The following is a 23,396-nucleotide window of genomic DNA, read 5'->3' as shown; positions in this document are numbered from 1 at the left end:
TTAATATTTTACATATTCGACATTTTCTACGCTCTTTTCTACATACACGTAGAAAATTAATTTCCTACGTGCAGTTACCCAACCCTGGTTATCAGATTAATCTGACAGCTACCCACATAAAATTAAGCAATACATTTATAAAAAATATTCTGATGCATGAAAACCTTTTAGGATGTATGAAAACTAGCCTTTAAAACTAAACACAAAAAAGTAAAAATATAATATGCAGGTGAAGATATCTGTCCTTGACTATAAATCGCAATCTGGTGCGAAAAGCAGTTATAATCCGCGCGAGCGTTATAAATAACTCCTTTAAATGCATCTTTTTAATCACTCAAAGTTGCTCAAAGTGACTGAAATTCTCAGAGTCAATATCGACTATTTACTCTAATGATAATTTGATTGAAAAAAAAATGTCATCATTTTTTATTTTCATGTTCTAGAGTTACAGACTACTTAGATAAAATGATGCAATATTAATATCCTTACAGTAGATAGTACATACATATTACATATGCAAATTTAGCGAAAAGACCTTTATGTAAATAATATAGAAAATAGGATAGACAATTTACAATTACTTACAGTCAAAAAAAATTAAAATGTAATTACTTAAAAGCTACTGACCTCTCAGTTATATCAAGAATATTTAACTCATTAGCTCTGTTCAAATTGTTTATACTTATTGTTAACAACAAATAAATATGAAAGGTAAATAGTGAAAATGTATACTCGAGTGTATATCAGTAAGATGTGCTGTGTCAATATCATTTCAGTAAACAACTCATTAATAATTGCATTTCCTAAAAACAGTTCAAGCGACCAACTGGCGTCACTGTATTAATATACCGGATGCGTCTCAAAAGTGGCTCACCTCTATAACTTTTTTATTTTTTTCAGATAAAAAATGAGATTTGGTATGTTAGCATATGATATAAATTACGATTAATAGATGTATTCAATTGTTTTTGGTCACTTCCTGTTCCTTTAATTTCCTGTAACTTTAACAACAGCAAAGAATATGACATTAATCAAAATTAATAATAACAATCTATCAAAAAATTAAATCGAACTCATATTACCATAGAAACGCATATTACCAAATTCAACCATATTTTCATGTTTTTCTTAAATTTCTCTAAAACGGTATGGAAATTCAGAAAATTAACGGGATTAACTATTTTAGAAGAAATTTTTTTTATGAAAAATGAAAATGCATTTTTCTCAAAATGTCAATAATAAAAGTTTTTCCTCTTGTGAAGACAATACGAGGCCATACTGTAGATTGAAATTTAAAATACAATTTTTTTTAAGTGAAAGTGTCAAAAGGTGACATATGATGTCATTTTACTCAGAGTGTTATTTTTTATTGAATAAAGTAGAAATATACCAAGGATGCCATTTAAAAATCAAAAGTTTTAATCATTTCCGGTGAAACAGGAAGTGACCAAAAACAATTGAATACTTGAATCAATCCTAATTTGTGTCATATACTAATAAACCAAATCTCGTTTTTTATCTGAAAAAATAAAAAAAATTGTAGGGGTGAGCCAATTTCGAGACGCCACACGGTATATATAAATATAAAAAAATATACTATTTTTTCTACAATGACAGTAAAATCAGAGTACATAGAATTCCAAATCAGTCTAGGTACTCTGGTGAAATGCACCCAATAAAATTAAAGTACTTAGTATGAATTAAGGTATTTTATTTCACTGAAAACTAAATTATATGAAAAAAATATAACATGCTTAGTAGGTGAAATATGGCAACAAATCCTTATCAAGAACCTGATAATATTCCTTACTCATTTTCAGTTCACTCCAAAGTGTGTTGAATGTTACTTGATATTGTGGTCTAATTTATATTTTCTGAGAACTCTGCTCTTGTATTCTATGTATATTAGCGGCGATATTGTTCTTATCGATTTTAACACTTACCACAGGCAACTTTGGCGTCTGGATCTTGTTGCAAATGAGCGTCTAGAACAGCGTCACTTATTTGGTCACACATTTTATCTAAAAAAACATAAAATGATTTTTAAATAGTATAATGTAAAATATAAATATTTTAATAAGCTTTAGAAGCTAGTAGGCAAAATATTAATATTCTGAAAGAACATTGAAGAAACATTCTTTTATTACATATTTGCTGATATTTGTTTGTTTATTTTCTGACAGGCGTCAAAAATTCTTTAAAGTATTTAGGTACATAAAACATGCATAAAACTACGTAGAAAACTTGAAAGAAATACTAAACGTTCAGTAGCACGTGCAATTAATAATGTAATACCGAAGTTAGTGCCTCCTGCCTCATATTGCGAAATACAACCAACAATATTTATAGCTGCAGTTATATAAATAAATTTAGTTCTAAAGCATGTTGGAACTCATTAACGGGAATGAACATTATGGTTTGTTGTCGAGAAAAAAAATAAAGGTAATGTCCTACCTGGATGGCCCTCTCCTACCGATTCAGATGTGAAAAGAAAATTAGATCCATCTTCCATGTCGTAAGGCATGTGGCCGTTCGTGTATCCGTTCGTAACAGTGTCAGGCATCTTGTCTTCTGAATACGTTGATTTTCTTCCGAATTCTATGGTTCCTTAGTGTCACACACGTGAGTTTAAATTACTTAAGTGTCGGAAAATTTTTCAGATTGTATACCTTTTCACCACTACGATTACGGTATGGGAAAAGAGGCAGATTGAATATCGACGGTTGCTTTTATAATTCTGGGATGTCACGTGACGATTTCGATTATGGCGCCGACTCGCTGCCGGTCGAAAGATCTCGCGTGGTTTCTGAAGCACCTGAAATTGTTTTAATTTTTATTTGTGTTAGTATCAGTTGATTTTGAGTGTTATTATTATTACTTTAATTATGGACGGAATATGATCAAGAGAGTTTCATCAAATAGTTTTAAATGCATTGTGAAATATTATTTTTACCAAGGTTTTTACGATGCTTACGTTGAGGATTTAGTGTATATGTAGTTGCCTGATATTCTGACTTCATTTGCCTCAATTACTTATTTACATTTTACATTTTTATGAATGAAGTTGTAGGTACAACGATTTCATTGATTTTTTTACTGTTTTTAAATTATTTTGTTTTTTGATTGCGGGTGATATCAGTGATATTATCTTGTGTATACTATTTTTATCTTAATTTGTAAATTATGATAGATTTGAGAACAGGTTTTCGTTTCATTTCTAGAGGGACTTTGTAGTGTAAAGTTTAAAGAGGAGTTATAAAGATTGCACAATTCGCACAGTTTGTATATCATGCACGGCAAAAAGTATTTTTTATTTTATCATTTAGAAGATAATGCCCATCGCGTGACAAATATTCATGTGGAATTTATTATTGTACTGTCAAAGGCCACTGCTCTATTTATTTATAATAATTTGAGCGGCAAGAAGAAGTAAAGTGGTTTGTCAATTTATTTAAATAATTGAAATATTAGAAAGGTTACAGGGTGATTCAAACTTGACCCTATGGTTGACACTAGGAAAATGATGAATAGGGATAAAGCGTCAGACGTCAAGTTTTTTCATTGGTCATACATGGTGTTTCGGAAATATAAGAGGATGTAGAAAAATGGATAATACATATTTTCAAATGGGGATGATACATGTCGTACTGAGCACCATTGGCTTTGTACCGAAAATCCTGCTTATAAATATATACTGTTAATGATTTAATTGACAAAGGTACAATAAAGGTAAACACTTTAAAAACAAAACATGTCTTTAAATGCAGAGGAAACATCTGTCATGAATCTCACTAGTTTAGTTTCAGCGGATCATTTAGTTTCAATATAGAATGAACAACGTCATTAGAAGCAATATTAGAATGAAATCGCCACGGTTTAAATTTCTTAACGATTTATTTGACAAAATAGTCTGAGAGAAAACCATCCAAACTGAGAAAAACCATCCATGTTGTTAGATAATGATAGATTTCAGAGTAATTATGCAATCAGTACTTGACAATCTTGTCGGAAACATCGGCCTACTTAGTTTCTTTAAGTGTGCGTTCTTCTATATCTTGTATAGGATCATCTATCTTCTACACGAAGCAAAGGGCTTCAGTGATAGCTCTCCATCGGGTTCTATTTCTAGCAGTTTTTGCTTCGTTCCATGTTGACCCTATTTGTTGGAGCTCATCCGATATGGAACGTCTCCATGTTTGAGCCGGTCGTCCTAGTTTCCTTTTGCCTTGGTTTTTTTTCGCAAAGTATCCATCCCAAATTTTCTTTTGCGAATCTCAGAGCCTACTTCTTGTTAGTTTGTAAGATGAAGCAGGTCGGTATTGGGTATAGTGTCCGGCCACAATATATTTAATATTTATCTCAAGCAGCGATTGATAAACTAGAACTGGTAGAACGTTAGAATTGAATATTTTTGGTGTTGTTTGTGTGGAGAGTTGACGGCAGCTCCAAATTGATTTTAGTTGGTCAAAGGTTTGCTGCGCCTTCCTGATTCTGCTGACAATATCTGCGTTTGCGTTACCACGTGCTGTTACAATGCTTGCCAGGTAAGTAAACTCTGTTCTGTGTCTCGACATTTTTGTTTCCTACATTAAATGGAACGTTGATGAGCATTGATCTTGTTTTTTCGATGTTTATACGTAGTCCTACTATATCTGATTCTGTTTTTAGGCACCTGAGCAACACTTTCGTGTCTCTGAAGGATTGAGTTGTGAGATAGATATCATCAGCATAATCAAGATCAGTCAGATGCGATGTTGAGTCCATTGAACTCTCCTATTTGCTGAGGGTGCAGCCACACTATCCTAAAAACGGCGTATCGGCGTAACGGCGTAATGACCTTGAATAGATCTCCAGTAATTCTATTGGCTGAAACATTCATCTGTCAGAAATTTTATCTGTCAAATTCATCTGTCAAAAATTTCAGCCAATAGAATTACTGGAAATCGATTCAAGGTCGTTACGCCGTTACGCCGATACGCCGTTTTTAGGATAGTGTGGCTGCACCCTCAGGCTTTAGTCAAAACGCTATCGAGCACGATATTAAATAATACAAGTGGCGATAATGTGCAACCCTGCATTACTCCTATACCCAAGTTAAAACTGTCGCTAGTTCTACCGTTGTGCAGTACATTCTGTATTTCTGTAGAGTTCTCTAATGATGTTAATTAGTTTTTTTCGGTTAGGCCTTTTCTTTTACTATATACCATACTTTACTATACATATATACCATCACATGGGGGGATACTGGCAAAGCTTTGACGAAATATATGAATAATAAGAATAAAAGTTTAACCTTAAATGTACTATGGAGGATATTATCTTGTAAATGGCGTTTAACAAAACAGTACCTCTCCAGTTGTTACAGTTGGTGGTATCTCTTTTTTTCGGGAGTTTGATCATGAGGCCTTTCATCTGGGATGATGTTAGATACCTAAGTTATTGTTATTAGAGGATAAAGTATTCCTGCTGCTGTGTTAGGATCTGCTTTGAGGAGATCTGCAGGGATGCTGTCGGGGCCGGCTTCTTTGTTGTTCTTAAGTGTTTTAATAGCTTTTTCTGTTTTAGTTGGTGTATCGCAGTTGATAGGTATTTCGAATGTTGGCTCTGGATCCTCGTTGTCGATCTTTTGTTCATTTGTTGGTCCAAGAAGGTTACTGAAGTGCTCTTTCCATCGGCTAAGCTTTTCTTAGAGGAGATGTTTTGTTATTTTGTACAGTTCCCTCATATTTCGTTCTGCAGCTTTTTGTGCCTCGTTTGCTAGTTGTTCATGCCAAGCACGTTTGTCCTTTCTGGCTGATCTCTTAACTGCTTTATTCGATACTTGATATTGTTGTTGTAAAGTAGTTTTGGTTTCGTGGGTTCAAGCACAGAATATCTAGCTACGCAACAGAAGCCTCGTTACATGTATAAAATCGTAGGTCTCAAAAGGAGACAGGCTTTCAAAGCCTGTCTCCAAATCAGATATTTTGATGCGGTAGTTTCGCTACTACATAACAGAGGGCGATAAATTTAAAAGAAAACAGTTTTCTACAAACGAAATTTAAAAAGAATTTTTATGCAGTGTTGCCATTGTGTAATTTATATTGTAATACTTCCTGATAAAGCCTACCTTCAAATTTGCTACATCATTTAAACATATTAAAATATATTAGAGCTCTTTTTTCAAACGTTTAAGTATTTAACTTGCCATGTTAGTTGGAGTTAAATCTTACGAGCTGAATTAAAATCACTTCCTAACGTTTGATTCTAACTGAATCCTGAATTTTGATTGTAATTCGGCGACAATATAATAAGTATTGTTCTACTATTATGACACCACTTCCTGACGTTCGATTGTGTTCATACCGTATGATCGAAAATCGTTATGGAATGAAAATCGCTGTCATTTTATGTGTAAATTTATATGGGAAATGTCATCGATCGTCTTTTCCCAGCCAACTGGATGCCGTTTTTTTCGATATCATACGGTATTTGATATATACTTGCGTATTTTTCATGACATTGCAATATTATGGTACCATGAAACATATCAAGTGATACCGTAATATAGTACCATATTACGATACATGGCGTTCGATTGGGCTTAAACTTGGTATATTACGTATCTTCAGTGACATTGTAATATTATGGTACCATGAAGCATATCAGGAGGCACCATAATAGTACCAGATACGATACCATTTCCTAGCGTGCGATTGGACTTATACTTTGTATAGTAAGTGTCTTCGGTGACATTGTAATATGATGGTACTATGATGCATATAAAGTGGTACCTTAATATAGTACCATATTACGATACCACCTCCTGACATTCGATTGGGCTCATATTTCATTATACTAGCGTATTTTTGATGACATTGCAATATTATGGTACCATGAAGCATATCAAGGGGTACCATAATGTAGTACCATATTACGATACAACTTCCTGACGTTCGATTGGGCTCATATTTGATTATACTTGCGTATTTTTGAAGATATTACAATATTATGGTACCATGAAGCATATCAAGGGGTACCATAATGTAGTACCTTATTACGATACCATTTCCTGGCGTTCGATTGAGCTTAAGCTTTGTATACTACGTATTTTCGGTAACATCGTAATATGATGGCACCATGGAGCATATAAATTGGTACCTTCTATAGTACCATATTATGATACCATTTCCTGACCTTCATTTGGGCTCATATTTGATATATACTTGCATATTTTTGATGACATTGCAATATTATGGTGCCATGAAGCATATCAAGAGGTACCATAATAGTACCATATACGATACCATTTCCTGGCGTTCGATTGGGCTTAACTTGGTATAGTAAGTATCTTCGGTGACATTGTAATATGATGGTACTATGATGCATCTACTATGATGCATATATAAAGTGGTACCTTAATATAGTACCATATTACGATATCACTTCCTGACGTTCGATTGGGCTCATATTTGATTATACTAGCGTATTTTTGATGACATTGCAATATTATGGTACCATGAAGCATATCAAGGGGTACCACAATGTAGTACCATATTACGATACCATTTCCTGGCGTTCGATTGGGCCCAAATTTGATATACTTGTGTTTCTTTATAAAGATTTGTTTAATTAATATAATTTTAATTTATTTTCCGAATTTTAATTTATTGTACGATGTCGTGACAGCAACTTTTAGCCGAACTAATATATTATTAATTGTACCTGTGTCACTTTTGAAAATCTACCTATATAAATAACGTAGCAAAGAGAAAAAAATTGTTATTATAGTATTTTTTTAGTCAAGCAATATTTTTTCTAATCAATTATTTCCATTATTATTAAACGTATATTTTATTACTAACGTTTCAGCATTAATAAGTATCACTATCAATCGCCCTGTATATTATTAATTTTAAAGGTAATTAAAGTTATTTTCTTAGTTAACATAATAAAGTAGTGTATATTAAAAATGTATTTTGAGAGCATATGTTTTCTAATAATATACTTAAAATTAAAGCTATTTTAAAAAGCCAAACGAATAATTAATATAAGTGTATCTGACAAGAAACGAACAATAGAAAGAAATTATTATACACCAGAAAAGAATGGGATGCCAATTAAAGTCTGTTTGAATCTGGCAACTATGCATATTTAGCCGAGCTTTAAGGCCGTCGACGTGCCGTCGATCTACGTCGATCCAAAACCGAAAGTTGAAAATTTCCAATTATATTCTGATTATGATATTGTCGCGCCATCTAGTATTTTATTTGTGCAATTTTAGCTCTTTCATTTCGAGTATTTTTCTGTTGCGTAGCTAGATATTCTGTGGTTCAAGTTACATTTATTCTTTTTTTATATTTATATTTATTATTTTATATTGCTCTTTGTTCTATCAAGTTCCAAGTATCATCACTAAGCAATTCTTTGCGTTTTATGCGTTTTGTACCTAATATCTCTTCAACAACTATTTTAAACTCGTCTAAACGTAAACTATTTAAGAGTCCTGTCTAGTTCCACGAAGCTACGTTAGTATTCTCCCTTTGTTGTTTGAGTTTGTTCTTAAATTTCTGGAGTTCCGTTTGGTTTTCTAAGCTGTTCTATGTTATATTTCGGTCTTTTTACAAAGTTTGTGTCTGTCTTTTTTGAAAGTTTTATTCTTAGTTGGGTGTACCTACGTTCTTATTAATAAAATTAAAATGAAACGAAGAAAATATAGATCAAGGAACTAGTGACAGAGAAGTATATAAAGTAGCAAAAATGTCTTTTTGAAAAATAGAATTCGTCTCATTACCAATGTATATTGGTCCCAAAATACGAAAATAACATACACAAACTGTCAGAAAATAATATACGAGCAGGTTAAAGGAAGTTTAAGATTTTTAGCCCCTTAGAACGGCAAAATAACGCTAAATGCGAGTTTCTGCAGGATAAGTGTCCATAACCATAAATACTAGGGATGTTGTGGCTCACTCCTCCATTAAAATAGTCCTGCCAAAACCTTAACTATAATGTCTTCTCTATCTTTCTCAATACCAGCAGGAATAATAGCTGACCATACTTTTGCAGCTGATTTTTTGGAGGTGGACTTTTTTAGTGGGTAACAATCTGACTTCTGCAACTGTCTGGGGTCGGTTCATCATCTCCCCTAAGATGGTGATGGAAACATAAAAAAGGTTGACTGGTCGGAAAAGGTTGATATTTCTTTTGATGTACCAAGTAGCAGAGTAGAGTATAAATGGGGAAATCAGTCACGTGACCCCATGTATTTCTTATGGACTTCTGGTGAGTAAATTTTCGGTTGGTCCCCACGTTTCAGTGTGTTTGTTTGTGGGGCATGGTGTATGGTGTTGGTTTTTGGGGCTGTGGGCGCGCGTCCCCTTATGGCGAGCTGTCGTGTGGGGCGCGTGGGGCGCGTGGGGCCTGGGGGCGAAGCGCTACCTGTTAAGATAGGGGGGCGCGCGCGTATAAGTTGGTAATTATTATAAATGTGCGTCATTATAGGCGATTTCTCGAGCTTCAGGTTCAAGGTCGGACGCTCGACGTGTTGTCGGCTGGTGAGATGTAAATAAAGGGTGTCCTTAAAAAGTAGTAGTAATGGTGGTGATGGAAAAGTTGAGTTTTGTTTGATAGTGACGTCGGCGACGAGGATGAGCGGCAGCGGGTAGGTCATCCGAGGATTCCCGAAGTGGGTGTCTGGCTCAAGTGCTGTTCCCTTAGAGCAGGGGACGCTCCTTCATAATATTTTTTTCTCACGGTTCGTATATCATTCTATATGCAATAACGGCTACGACGTCATCCACCATTTTGTTGCGCAACATTATGCAACCAAAGACCAAGATCATTCCGCCACTTGAGCCCAAGGTCAAACCCACCCATTTTCTCCCTAAATTTAAGGAAATTTCACCGCCTATAGCACCCCACCCTATGTAAATCTTATAACATGGGTTATATGTAAATTCCCTAAATCTAATAATCCAATGAGATCTGACGCCGCATTTCGCTGTGCATCCGGCAACGGTGCACGCATAGGCCTTCTGTCAAACCTGTCATCTGTCAAACCTGTCATCTGCCAACTATGTGTCAACCGTGACATATGTCAACACCGCCACCTATCATCCATCACTTACAACATAAGCGCGCGCGCCCCCCTAACCTAACAGATACCCCAGCTTCGCCCCCCAGGCCCCACACGCCCGACACGACTGTCCGCCATAAGGGGGCGCGCGCCCACGGCGCCAAAAACCAACACCATACACCATGCCCCACAAACAAACACACTGAAACGTGGGGACCAACCGAAAATATACTCACCGGAAGTCACGTGACTGATTTCCCCATTTATACTCTACTTAGTAGTTTTGAGTAGTAAATCGACAACGGGTCATCTGTTGAGGAAGATGTACACATGACGTAGACATTGGGCGAAATTGTATGCTGTACCAACAGTTGTGTAACAATAAAAAATTATCAAAAATTATTTTTGAAGTGAAACTTCTGTAAGTAAAAAAGTCAAGGCCCGTGACACGACACGCGACACAACAGGCCAGAGGAAAAGTGGTAAAGATTCTTCTTCTTCTTCTTCTTCCTACTCTATAATAGGCAGATTGCCTGTTCATTCTTCACATCATGCCTACTGTTTTTCAATCGATGGTAAGGTCATCACACCATCTTTTTCTTGGCCTTCCCGTACTTTTTCTTCCCAGTTGTGATTTGTCTCGAGCTGGCCTTACTATTCTTCCCTCGTCCATTCGGCTTATTATGTTCATTCCATTCGCGTCTTCTGCCCAATACCCATTCATTAATGCTATCCACCTTGCATGTTTGCCTTATATTTTCCCTTCGTACTAATAGATAATTCGTTCTCTAATAGATAATTCGTAAAGATTCCTAACATAAAAGAAATTTGTAGAATTCCCACACATTAATTAGATTCTTTGATATTTTTTATCCAACGCGTGATTTTCGTATAAAATTATCAAATTGATATTTTGCTATCGATATACCGGGTGCGTCTCAAAAGTGGCTCACCCCTATAACTTTTTTATTTTTTCAGTTAAAAAAAACGAGATTTGGTATGTTAATTTATGACATAAATTAGGATTGATTGACGCATTCAATTGTTTTCGGCCACTTCCTGTTTCACCGGAAATGACTACAACTTTTTATTCTTAATGGCACCCTAGGTATATTTCTACTTTATTTGATTAATAATGAGACTCTGAATAGAATGACATACCATATGTCAATTTTTGACATTTTCGCATATGGTTAATTTGAAATTATAACGTGCGGTTCATAACGAAAATTTGACTCGAAATACCAAGTGTGTGGTATCTAATTATTCGTAAAAAAATGCTTTTTCCAAATATGCTAATGAGCCACCATTTGAAAAAATTGAAATCCGATTAAAAATACGATTTGGGCATCTTTTAACCGGCCAGGACAAGATAGTAAAAACATTAAAAGATCAAATCTATTTATCCAAGGCTACTTGATTAAAAATTAGTGTTTTTAACATAGCTATGACACTCTAGATTGAAATTTAAAAAACACTTTTTTATTAAGCGAGAATGTCAAAAGTTGACATATGATATGTCATTCTATTCAGAATGTTATTTTCTATCAAATATAGTATATAAAAATACCGAGGGTGCCATTTAAAAATCAAAAGCTGTAGTCATTTCCGGTGAAACAGGAAGTGACAAAAAACAATTGAATACTTCAATTAATCCTAATTTATGTCATATACTAACATCCCAATTCTCGTTTTTTTATCTAAAAAAATAAAAAAGTTATAGTGGTGAGCCACTTTTGAGACGCACCCGGTATACATATGTATGTTACGGGTTATACGCGAAATTAGTTAAATCGCGAACTATTCGGTTAAATCGCGAATTAGCTAAATGCGGTGGATAAAATCCGAATAAGTTTTAGTTTCGCGATTATCCCCTGCAAACAGGTTAAAACGCGAATTTTCCAAAAGCAAGCGTATAAATAAATCGTTTATTGTGTTAGTATTGTATCATTTAGTGTTTTATTTTGCAATATATAGTATGATCGAAAAAAAAGTGGCATCAAAGGTGGCTGGGGAATGGCAATCATGATAATTTTGGCGGAGTCAATCTCTAAACGTGATTTACTAATAACTGACATAAAACTTGTCAAAAATTAGCACTAATTATAAAAAGATTAAAAAAAGGATAGAGGACGTTTCCAGACACACGAATCCATTTCCTAAAAATAACTTTTTTTCGAATTTTTAACTCTAAAAATATCTATTTTAAAAATCTAAAATTATTTTTACTCGATGCAAAAATAAATCACAATCCTCTTAAGGCCAACTGCCAGTGAGTGCCATTAAAAAATAAAAAACAGTACGGTTCAAGTAAATGTCGTTTAAGGCTCGACTTTGCCAGGATTATCAGCGATTTGCTTCCCCAGGCGTCTTTGACGCCGTTTTTTTTTCGATCCTATTAAGTGTCATTCAAACCTCTCCTGTATTAAAAAGTACTTAGTATGTGGTTAAGATGGGTACGCATATCTGCCTGATTTTTTGTTTAATTTTTAAGTCTAAAAAAGATTTGTTAGTTTCTTCTTTTACCTGTGCCTTGTGATTAGCCGCATGTTGGCGATTGTCTGTACTCTTCATATAATGTGTAGAGTGCCGTTTTCGGCTCTTCGAAATATGGTGGCTGCGTCGCTGATGTTACACCAATCCCGTACGTTTCTTAGCTAGGAATATTGTTTTCTTCCTGGACCTCGCCGTCCCTCTATTTTTCCTTGTAGAATTAGTTTAGGAATGTAATATTTGTCTCCTCTAAGTCCACGGCCATACAGAAAGCGTTTTTACCGTTTGAAGCGTTTTTTCCGATTTGTGTTCATTAAAAACACGCAAAAGAACCTGCAGGTCTGCACTTTCTATCAAGATGTCAATTAGTAACGTCGCAAGCTCGTAGATTCTCGAACTCCCGGACCGTTCAACAATCAATCCTGTGAGAAAGAGATAGGCGAGATCGGTTAGCATTGAAAAGACGAAGATAAAAGATTTGCTGGGCTTGTTACCAGTTAAAAAATATGTAGGTGGCCGGCCGTAGCTCCAGCGTTAGTGTGTCGATCTGCGGAGCGGAAGGTACTGGGTTCGATCCCCAACCAGTACGGTCGCTTTATTTATTTAAATAAAAATATTTATTTATCTAAATAGAGCGAACAACGAGCCGTCACCTCAAGGAAGGCAATGGCAAATCACCTTGAGTATATTTGCCTTCTACAGCCTCTCAAATAGTGCCGTTCGGATTCGGCAATAAACTGTAGGTCCCGTGTACTTGTGAAACACTGATGGCACACATTACAAGCACAATAATATTATCGAGATAGACGGAGAGCCCAGAAAATTAAAAATTGGAAAGGAAGGGGAAATAATTGACGATTCCTTTTCAAAGATTGTAGAGACACTTAAAAGATCAGACATTGACCTTTTCATAACTAGAAAAAACAAGAAATACAAAAGTTCGTTTCATGGTTAAGAAACCTGGGAATTGTGTCACAAGTACATTCGAGAGGTAGCTGACGCTCTGTATAGAGTATGGCACTGTAAGAAGAAGAAGGTGGCGTCCTCTACAAGTAGGAGTCATATTGACATCCAAATCAAATTTCTCATGTCAAAGGACTCCCAGAGAGTCCCAGATACCAATTTTCATCCAAATATTGATGTTACTTTATAAGTTATTTGGAAAATATCGAAATAAAACTGAAACTTCTACACCCTGTATCTCCAAAACTACAGACTTTAGGACATACATTTATACGAACTTTTTTACTTATTTTTATCTGCAGAATATGCTTGCGAAGTTTTCGCAATACAGTTCGGACCACCCTGTATAAGGGTAGATTAATAATATTGCATTTATCTCATCAAGGAGGAATCATTACAAGGAATTCGCCTTCGAAAATATCAAGAGATAACTTTTAATTGGCATTAAACGGCCTACACAATTATGATATCAAAAGAAAAAAGCCAGTGGCGCACATGTTTTTTTTTATTATTCCAGTGTTAATCCATATGCACGTCCCTGATGAATTTATCGACACTTTCTTAGCATTAAAATATGCAACACTTATAGTAACTTTTACCCCCAAAATTTCATTAGATTCACTAAAAGTACTTGGAAGAAAATTATAATAAATTGCAAGATTATTAAGACTTTAACACCCTGTAACTACGAAACAAAGCAGAATCGGACCTATGTTGATATGAAAAATAAATCTTATTTTATGTCAGGAATCTCCCCACGTGAGATGGCACATGTTTTTTGAAACACCCTGTATATCCTTGAATAAATTATTTTTTGCTAACGCTAAAAGGAATGCTGGATATCTTAAAGCAAGTTGTATAACGAATTTTTTTTATTAAAAAAAACCTGGTAACTATACCACCCTGTATATCAGAAGTTAAGACGATACACATTCATATGTTAGTTAGTAGAAGATATTTTTCGTAAAATTCATCAAAGATCTCCCTTAAATATTAGCATAAATATCATGTAGTATGATAGTCGGTTGGTGTATGGGCAGAGGCGGATATAGGAATTTATTTTAGGGGGGGGGGGCAAAATAAAAAGTAATGTAGAATATATGGTTTGATGGTGTTTTAGTTTGTTGCTATTCTTTTTTTGTTTATTGAACATAATTTATGTATATAAGTAGCAATAATTATATCATTCTCGGTTTATACTATGCGAAAACCTATTTCCGACCTTAACTGGTTTTCGGGTTATCAAAATTTTGGAGATTTATTTTTAAACTGTGTCTGTATTGCAGATTGATTCTATTAAATTGATAATATTTTGCAACGATCTGGAATCATAGCATTTTGCAAAGTCACGTCCACCGAAAACATTCTTTAAATATGTGTTGTAAGAGTCTACACCCGATAACCTTACGATTTACTACACGATTATCACTTTCGTGTTATTTTCATAATTTGGCTGTAATTTTTTGAAACATTTAAGTTCATATTTTTGAAAGATCATTTAGACGAAGAGCTGGCTACATAAAAAAACCGTATCATCGTTACATGGCTAATTTTTCTTGCGAAGTATATCCTTTTGTGTAGCCATTATGAAATAGTCATGTCTGCCAGCGCGATCTCGGGGCTTAAAACGGGGGCGGCTAATCGAAAGGGTGAAATTTTGACACTAAAAATATTATAAGGCACAATTTTATTTATTATTAAGAAACGTAGAAAATTGTGTGGCCGGCAGACAACACGAAAGGAGCATGAAATTTTGACAAAAAAAATTATCACATACATGCATGCCGATTGGTGGAATATCATGTTTATTTATTTAAAAAGCTGTATGCAAAAGAGCAGACAAAAAAATCGTGGCCCAATTAGCGGTAGACAGTTATCAGAAGCGCGATATTGCTCTCTACAGCGCGAGCCTTGAATAACTGCACATATTTTCAGAGCTGGTACATCTCGATAAAAGAAACATATTTTCTCTTTACCGTTTTCCAAATCAGTCCAAAATAACAGAGTTATTCAGATTTGAAAGTTTAAAAAGAAATTGATTTATTTTTAAATAATTTTGTAAGCCACCTGTTTTTTTCTGTATTTACATCCATTCTTTTAGTGTTGTAGCCATAGAGTAAATCCATATAAGCATGGTAGGTTAAGGAATAATTCTACTGTAGGTAAATTTGGCGGTGAACAGGCAGTTCTATTTTTTGTCTACTATATACAGGAAAATTTAAAAAAATGTACGATTTTCAACATCTTCTTTTGCGAAAAAACCTCATAGATGTGTTCCCGTGGTCGAAATATATCACCCCTAAAAGTATTTGCACTAATTTAATGCTCACCCTGTATAAGCGTTTTCAGGAAACGCTCGCCGCGTCGACAATTGTCAATTGAGACATAATACATGTAAGTCTACAAAAATTTTACTGTGCCCAGAGGAAGACTCGTTTGCGGGAGCAACGAGTCTTTCTCTGAATCTTCCTCTGAGCACACGATGAGTCAGATACAAATAGTGAGGCAGAATAGTAAATGTATGATATCTGTTTTGGAAATAATAGAAAAAATATATTTATAATAAATATAATCGTATACATGATTTATCTATACTTAAATAGAGAAGGCGGCAAGCGTTCCCTGAAACCACTAGAGTAATATCGCGCTTTTGATAACTGTTTGCCGCTGGTTTAGCCACGATCTTTTTGTCTGCCCTTTTGTATACGGCTTTTAAAATAAATAAATATGACATTTCACTAATCGGCATGAATGTATGCTACTATTTTTATCTTTGAAAATTATGACTTTTGAAAAAAGTTTGATGCCTATTTTGCGTTGTCTGCCGGCATTTTAGCGACGAGAAAAATGTCTGCCAACAATTTTCCACGTTTCTTAATAATAATTAAAAGCTATTTTCGCAATTATAACTCGTGTACCTTATAATATTTTTAGTGTCAAAATTTCACCCCTGACCGCCCCCACTTTAAGCCCCGAGATCGCGCTTGCATCTCTTAGACTATATAATTCTTTTGAGCTATGTCCGCCTAACTTTATTAGGGCATTATATTATATTTAATTTTTGAAATAGAACCAATAATTAATTATTTAAAATTTTAAAGATATTTGTACGATATTAGATTGTTGAATTAAAGACAAGATCCGGCTTATAGTCCAAGATCCGATTGCAGGATTATTACGCTCATCATAATTTTAATAGAAAAACTAATTTTTACCTGTTTTTTTATATTTATGAATAGGGAAATACACTTTTTAATAGGGCGCCAATCAAAAACGTTGCCGCAAATATGTTTAAATAATAATAATACTAATAATTGTTTTTTTTTGAAGACGACATTACGTTCGAAACATTTATTGATCATTTATACAGTGTGTCCACGGATTGTCTTAACTATACTTGTAAACTTGTTTATTTTCGATTTTTCGAAAAAAAGTCAAAAAGTCATTCTTCGTAACTTTTTTTGCTTGTTATTTAAATATGATTGAAGTTGCGAAATATACATTTTAATATAGAGGGAGCTTAAAAAATGTAAAATTGGAGATATGAAAAATTTTAAAAATTCTCGATCAGACTTTTTTGAAACATTAAAGGGAAATAGCATTGAAAAACAATTTGAAATTCCAAATAATTTTTTATACGAGTTTTAGTTACTAAGATATTTCATATTAAAAATAAACTTAAAACGGATAAAAAAGTAACAATTAATAACAATTAAGATATGACATACTCTGTACATTTTAAAATAATTTTAAATTATGCACATTGCCTTTCCACATATACCCATAAAATATTTTGTTTCTACATCTTTCCGTTTTCGTATAATCAACGGAGGCAAATGAGGTGGTTAGTGTAAGTGTGGTGTTAGTGCAGTGTAGTGTTAGTGTAAGTGGTGTGTGAGTGTAGATTAAGGATTAATATAAGGGTGTCCTTTATATCTACACTCACCGGCATGAAAAACGGGTACCTTAAAATTTTGATAAATTTTAAAGTTTAATATATTTTGTGTTAGTGGACCGATTTTGATGATTTTTTATGCAGTTTGTAGCTAAGTTATTTGACTTTTTAGCATCTCTTTCTAAATTAAAAATGGAAGTTGCCATTTGTCAATTATACGAGGTAAAAGAAAATGTTGATATTTTGGTGAAAGTTCGGAACACCCTGTGGAATACGATAACAAAGCAAGCAATTTAAATCATTTTATCATCTAGGTACGTCTTTTCTCGATAGTTTGTTTTTTGATGCATCTCAATAGCTTTATTTTTGTTGGAGATATTCGTATTTTAGAGTTTTTAGTATTTTTACATGAAAACCATACCTTTGCTTTTGGTCCTCGTCAACAGACCTATAAAATTAGGGTTGCCCAGTGGCGTAACAACAGACTCACGGGCCTGTGTACAAAAATTTTACCGGGCCCCCTATTACACCTATATATTTCAATACTTATATACTAATCTGAATAATATGCACTCATATTTTATGTTAGAAATAACATTTCAAATTAATTTTTATATAATATTATTTATTACTGCAACACAGAATATGTAACCCAAAACATATAAAATATCAAATAAATAAAAAAATAAATAAAAACAAAAGAAAAACAACAACAAAACTAACTAAATTAAAATAAACAATGTAAATAGGAACATGAACATGTTAAAATTCTTTTTTCCTTGCTTTAGCATAGGCGAAAGTTGACACAAAATACCAATATCTATTGTACGAGTAACTTCATTTTCTATTGAAATAATTACCAAAGAAAGTGGCAGTTTCGGGCACCTCTCGTAACTCAGCTGCCTTATCGTCCCCTTAATACAACCATTAGGTAACTAGAGTTTTTGTGATTTTGAGTTAACTAGTTTGGCCAATATAAATTTTCATGCTCTTTTTGATGCTCTAACTAGCTTAGTTCTATTTCTATTCGATGGTACAGAAATCCAGTGACAATACAGCAAATTTCCTTTTTTGTCAAATTTAATGCTCTAATGAAAAATCACGTATTTCCAGTTATTTTTATTTTGCAAAATAAAAAGGAAAACACAGCTACAAAATTGCACAAGAACAAGTGTAAAATAATAAGTTATTTTCGCGATAGCGTGTGCTAGTTAAGTAGTTAAGAAGACATGTGATAGATAAGAACTTAGTTCGGGATCGCCCGATTCTGCTTGATTCGCTTGATGCGGCTTGGGCCCCCCGAGGGCCCGGGCCCGTGTGCTTCGCACACACGGCACATCGATAGTTACGCCACTGGGGTTGCCAACCGTCCTCTATTCCAGAGGACAGTTCTCTTTTTGGTCTCACTGTCCTCTTTTCTCTCACGTATTGGAGAAGTCCTCTTTTTACATAGCAAACTCAAAATCTAAAAAAATATTCGTCTATCGCCACAATGCTTTAATAAATTGTTTTAATCTGTGTCTTTTGCTACTATCACTCGTTTGTACAGGAAAGAAAATGAAGAAATACTTATGTACAAGACATATTTCTGGAAACGATAAACATGTTTAACTATTTTATGTTTACTTACTGTTAGCTTACGTTTTGAAAAAAAAGTTTTGTTGAAAATGGTTTGTTTCATTTTAACTAGTTTTGGCTATAAACATTTTTAAGAACGTAAGAAAGACCATCAATCGCATACCATTGACATATTTTTTTCGTAAATTCTACATTTGGGCGAGGTTTCAAAAACTTTTTCGCCTGTACCTCTTTTTTGCCCTCTCGTCACCCTTCTATTTTTTATTTTGAAAGTTGGCAACCCTATATAAAATAGTGTTTATGATTTATTTAATGTCAGTCTCTTTGAAAAACCATATGTTGGGCAGTTACTCTAGAAGATATACTTTTAAGTTCAAAAGTTGATCTCTACCATGATCATCAAGCAGCATACTACAGAACTTAAAACCGTCTCTACTAGAGTAAACGTCAATAAACAATAATAATATGAGTTTTTCATGACAGTGACATTACAAAAAAAAATATTTTTTTAGAAGTGAGTTGATGAGGAAAAGCAAAGGCATGCTTTCAATGCTAAAATTGCTGTAAATGTTATGAGATGGCCACTCTCTTATTCAAAAGCGAATATCTCCAATAAAAATCTATAATAATAAAATCTATAAATATCTCCAATAATAATAGAGCTAATATAGCTATAATTGAGGTGAATCAAAAAACAAGCTATCGAGAAATAAATACTATAAATAATATAAATATATAATAAATAACGCTTTATTATGCAAAAAGCCAAAATAGCTTCGTCGACAAAGCATTTACAAAACAAACAAAGGCACAAAAAATATACAATACAAATCATACAATTCAAAAAAAAATTAAGTCATCTAAATTACAAATAGAATACACAAAACAGAACACAAACAAAGCGTATCAATAAAATTTTACAATAGGAAAATTGTAAATGGATATAATTTTAAGAGTTATAAAATAATATTAAATACTCGACCTTTGACCTGTGTGTGAGATGATCAAAATTTTAAAATTTTAAAATTCAAAATTGTTCATGATTAAACATCAACAAAAAAGTCGTTTACCGCATATAGGGCTTTCTCCAGTAAGTACGATTTCAGAGCTTTGCGAAATGCGGGAAAGAACGAAAGCGACTTGATATTCAAAGACAGATGATTGTATATTTTTTTGACATTGTAGTATTGAGCCTTTAACTAGTTCTGAGTTCGGGGTTGGCAGATAAAGATCATGCTCCGCATTCCTAAGTGGATAGTTATGAGATGGCCTTTAGGGAATAGCAAATATGTGCTTGCGGATTAAGCAAACGGATTCAAATATGAATGAAGAAGGAAGAGTCAGTATTTTGAAATTTTTAAAGAAATTCTGGCAGTGAGTTCTACTGATCAGTCCCAATAAATATCGAACTGCTCTCTTTTGAAGTTTGAAAATACGATCAAATTTTGTTGCGCAGCAAGTACCCCAGAATTGAAGGGCATAACGAAGATGTACAAAAGATGTGCCTAGGTGATAAAGTGATTTTTAAATTTCTTGCTTTGTTAATATATTCCACAGGGTGTGCCAGACTTTTACTAAAATACCAACATACCAACAGAAGCATATTCTACATTGCTTTTTATTTTGCCCCCCCCCCCCTAAAATAAATTCCTGTATCCGCCCCTGGGCCCGTTAGAACAAAATATATTAAACTTTAAAATTTATCAAAATTTTAAGGTGCTCGTTTTTCGTGCCGGTGAGTATACTCCTATTAACTAGATGCTATAATAAGTAGTATGGTCGAGAGTATTGTAAGGTTAATCATTTTAAGGTTAATTGTTGATTTAAAATTTTACCAGTTAACAGGTTTAGCGCTCTCCTAGATTAATCGCAATAAAAAAAAAACGGCGTCAAAGATGGCTGGAGACTGGAGAATGACAATCGAAGTTCATTTTGGCGAAGTCAATTCCTAGAGGTTATTTACTTGGTTAGGTTATTGTATTATTTTCTGATGGCGCTTACTTCCAGCGGGTCTTAAGAATGTTGTAATTTGTTTTCATTAGTAGAGTAGAAGTTATTATATATTAGTTATTAATTAGAAATAGATTTGTATGTCTGGAAACGGGGGACATAAAAAAACTTTTATGTCAATTTTTAGTAAGTGACGTCTAGAGATTGAACTCGCTAAAATTATCATCGATTGTTATTTTCCAGCCTTCTTCGATCATACGGTATATGTAATAGCTATTTTGCTTTAAATTTAACTGAAATACAACTAAAGATACTATTTAAAGAATTTATAAAATACACTTGTAATTTATTATTGCATGACTTTCATAATTTCGAGGTCAATGGATTCTTCATAATTTGATCATATAATCCTTGCTCATTTCCTATCATTTTTAGCTGTTATGAACCAGAAATGACAATTTTTTCAACAAGATACTGATTCTTAGATAATATTTCGCAATCATACTTAATTAATTATAAATATAATTTAAGTTGTCTGCGTTTTATTAATATAAAATAAACGTAAAGTACCTTACTAATATTTTATCCATGATTATTACCTGTGATTAAAACAAGATTCCTATTCTTTTCCTATTTTTTTAGACACTTGAAACACTTCTCGTCAAAAGAAAAAGAACAATTTTATATACCGATTTGTCTTTCAAGATACGAAGTTTTGGCAAAGATTAGCTGGTAAACTGTCTTCAAATTTTCGAAATTTGTTTTTATACCACTGCAGTGTCTGTTATCTTTGCGTGAAGAAATTGTATGGTGAAACACACAATGGAGTGATATTTTCGATTATATAGTTGTGTATTTATAAAAATAACAACTTTTCTAATTAGAGAATTAAAAAAAAAGTTTGGTTTGATATCTTTTCGGGTTTATAATTTAAACTAGTAAATATTATTTATTGTTGAAATTATTTCTTTGAACATTTGTTGTTTACCTTAATGACTCTTAATTTTGAACATTTTTAATTTAGATAAGCTGCCGATAAATTTAAATGAAAGACATATCGTGTTATTTTTAAATTTAGCAGAAAAATACCGTATGATTGGAAAAACGCGTCCTGTTGGCTTTGAAATGTCGATGGACGACATCTCCCATATACTTTTACATATCAAATGACAGCGATCTTCTGTTCCAAGCTATATTTGACGCCGAATTTTTTTTCGGTCATGGGGTATAATAATTATGTTTTTATATTATTGAATTTATTATGTTCTAGACGGTTTCCGGTACACTGTACAGGGTGGCTCGAATTCGACGCTCATCATTGGGATTTCGGAAACCGTAAGAGATACAGGATCGGTTAAATGGAGGCAAAGTTGCGCAATTTGATGCTCAATAAAATGCCGTATTGCATTTTTATTTTTTATTTTTTTTTTTGCATAAAATATTCTGGTGATGGAATTTTCTGTACGAAACGTCGGCAAATATCAAAGTGACTATATATAGTGTTTTAAGAGTGATAAAAGGATTTAATTAAATTGAGAAAAAAATCAGGTCCGTATTTAAAAAAAAAATAAGTTGATAATGGTCGCCAGAAGCCGAAACGTCAGAGTCAATATTTAATCACACAGAGTTATAGAGCAGAAAAAGTGGCCATGAAAATGTGTTTTTGACTTTAAGTTATCTTAACAAATAAAGCCAAGAAACACTGGAAAACAAAATTGAAAATTCCGTTTTTTTTTCGAAAATATTCGGAAGTATTCGGAATTTTTCAAAATGCAATACGGCATTTTATTGAGCATCAAATTGCGCAACTTTGCATCCATTTAACCGATTCTGTATCTCTTACGGTTTCCGAAATCCCAATGATGAGCGTCGAATTCGAGCCACCCTGTACAGTGTGTCCTATTCTCGTGTGTTTTATGGGGTTCTCGTTTACGAGATACAAAGATGCGGTTTTCACATCAGTGTGTTAGTTTTTTTATGAAACTGAAGATACTACACAGATTGTAGAATGATTAATGGGGGGGGGGGAGTTAATCACCTCGACCTTAAAGATCTATTGTGATCCCTGTTTTGAGTTATAGTTTATCATACAGTCTATAACTCATTATACATGGGGATCTTCCTGTTGTAGGGTATTTCTGACAGACCATCCTTTTCTGACAAAAGATGTTCTTCCTCCGAGGAGGGGACATCTACCTCCTCCGAGGATATACACATTATACACGCTTCCATGGTTGGGCTTTGGTTCTCCATGCCCTTCACAGTCGAAGAGCTTGTCTCCGTCTGATGTACCCATGAGATGGAGGCTGGAGAAAATGGAGACGGATCCTCCATTTTCTCCACCTTTTTAACTTGGTCTCTCCTTATACCCGATACCGATGCGGTGTCGTCCCGAATCTATAATAGAGGATATATCTCTCTTTCTCTATTGCCTCCTTGGATTTGAGGTCAATTCCTATT

The 23,396-nt window shown here is 33.8% G+C and overlaps 1 protein-coding gene across 2 annotated transcripts in view; it reads right to left on the bottom strand.

The window, feature by feature from the left end:
- The window catches only part of LOC115880568 (S-adenosylmethionine synthase), a 50,633-nt gene extending 28,954 nt beyond the window's left edge, over positions 1-21,679 (bottom strand). For both annotated transcript variants that reach the window (XM_030897803.1, XM_030897801.1), the window contains exons 1-3: positions 21,536-21,679; positions 2,455-2,815; positions 1,944-2,021 (exon numbers count right to left, since the gene is read on the bottom strand). In XM_030897803.1, the coding sequence (XP_030753663.1) occupies positions 1,944-2,021; positions 2,455-2,563 (187 nt within the window). In that variant the 5' untranslated portion in view covers positions 2,564-2,815; positions 21,536-21,679. The remainder of the gene's footprint in view (positions 1-1,943; positions 2,022-2,454; positions 2,816-21,535) is intronic.
- Between the last annotated feature and the right edge of the window lie 1,717 nt (positions 21,680-23,396).

This window comes from Sitophilus oryzae, unplaced genomic scaffold (assembly GCF_002938485.1).
Source record: "Sitophilus oryzae breed Bouriz unplaced genomic scaffold, Soryzae_2.0 scaffold_1637_pilon_pilon, whole genome shotgun sequence".
Lineage (NCBI taxonomy): Eukaryota > Metazoa > Arthropoda > Insecta > Coleoptera > Curculionidae > Sitophilus > Sitophilus oryzae.
This window is presented reverse-complemented; position numbering and strand designations above follow the sequence as displayed.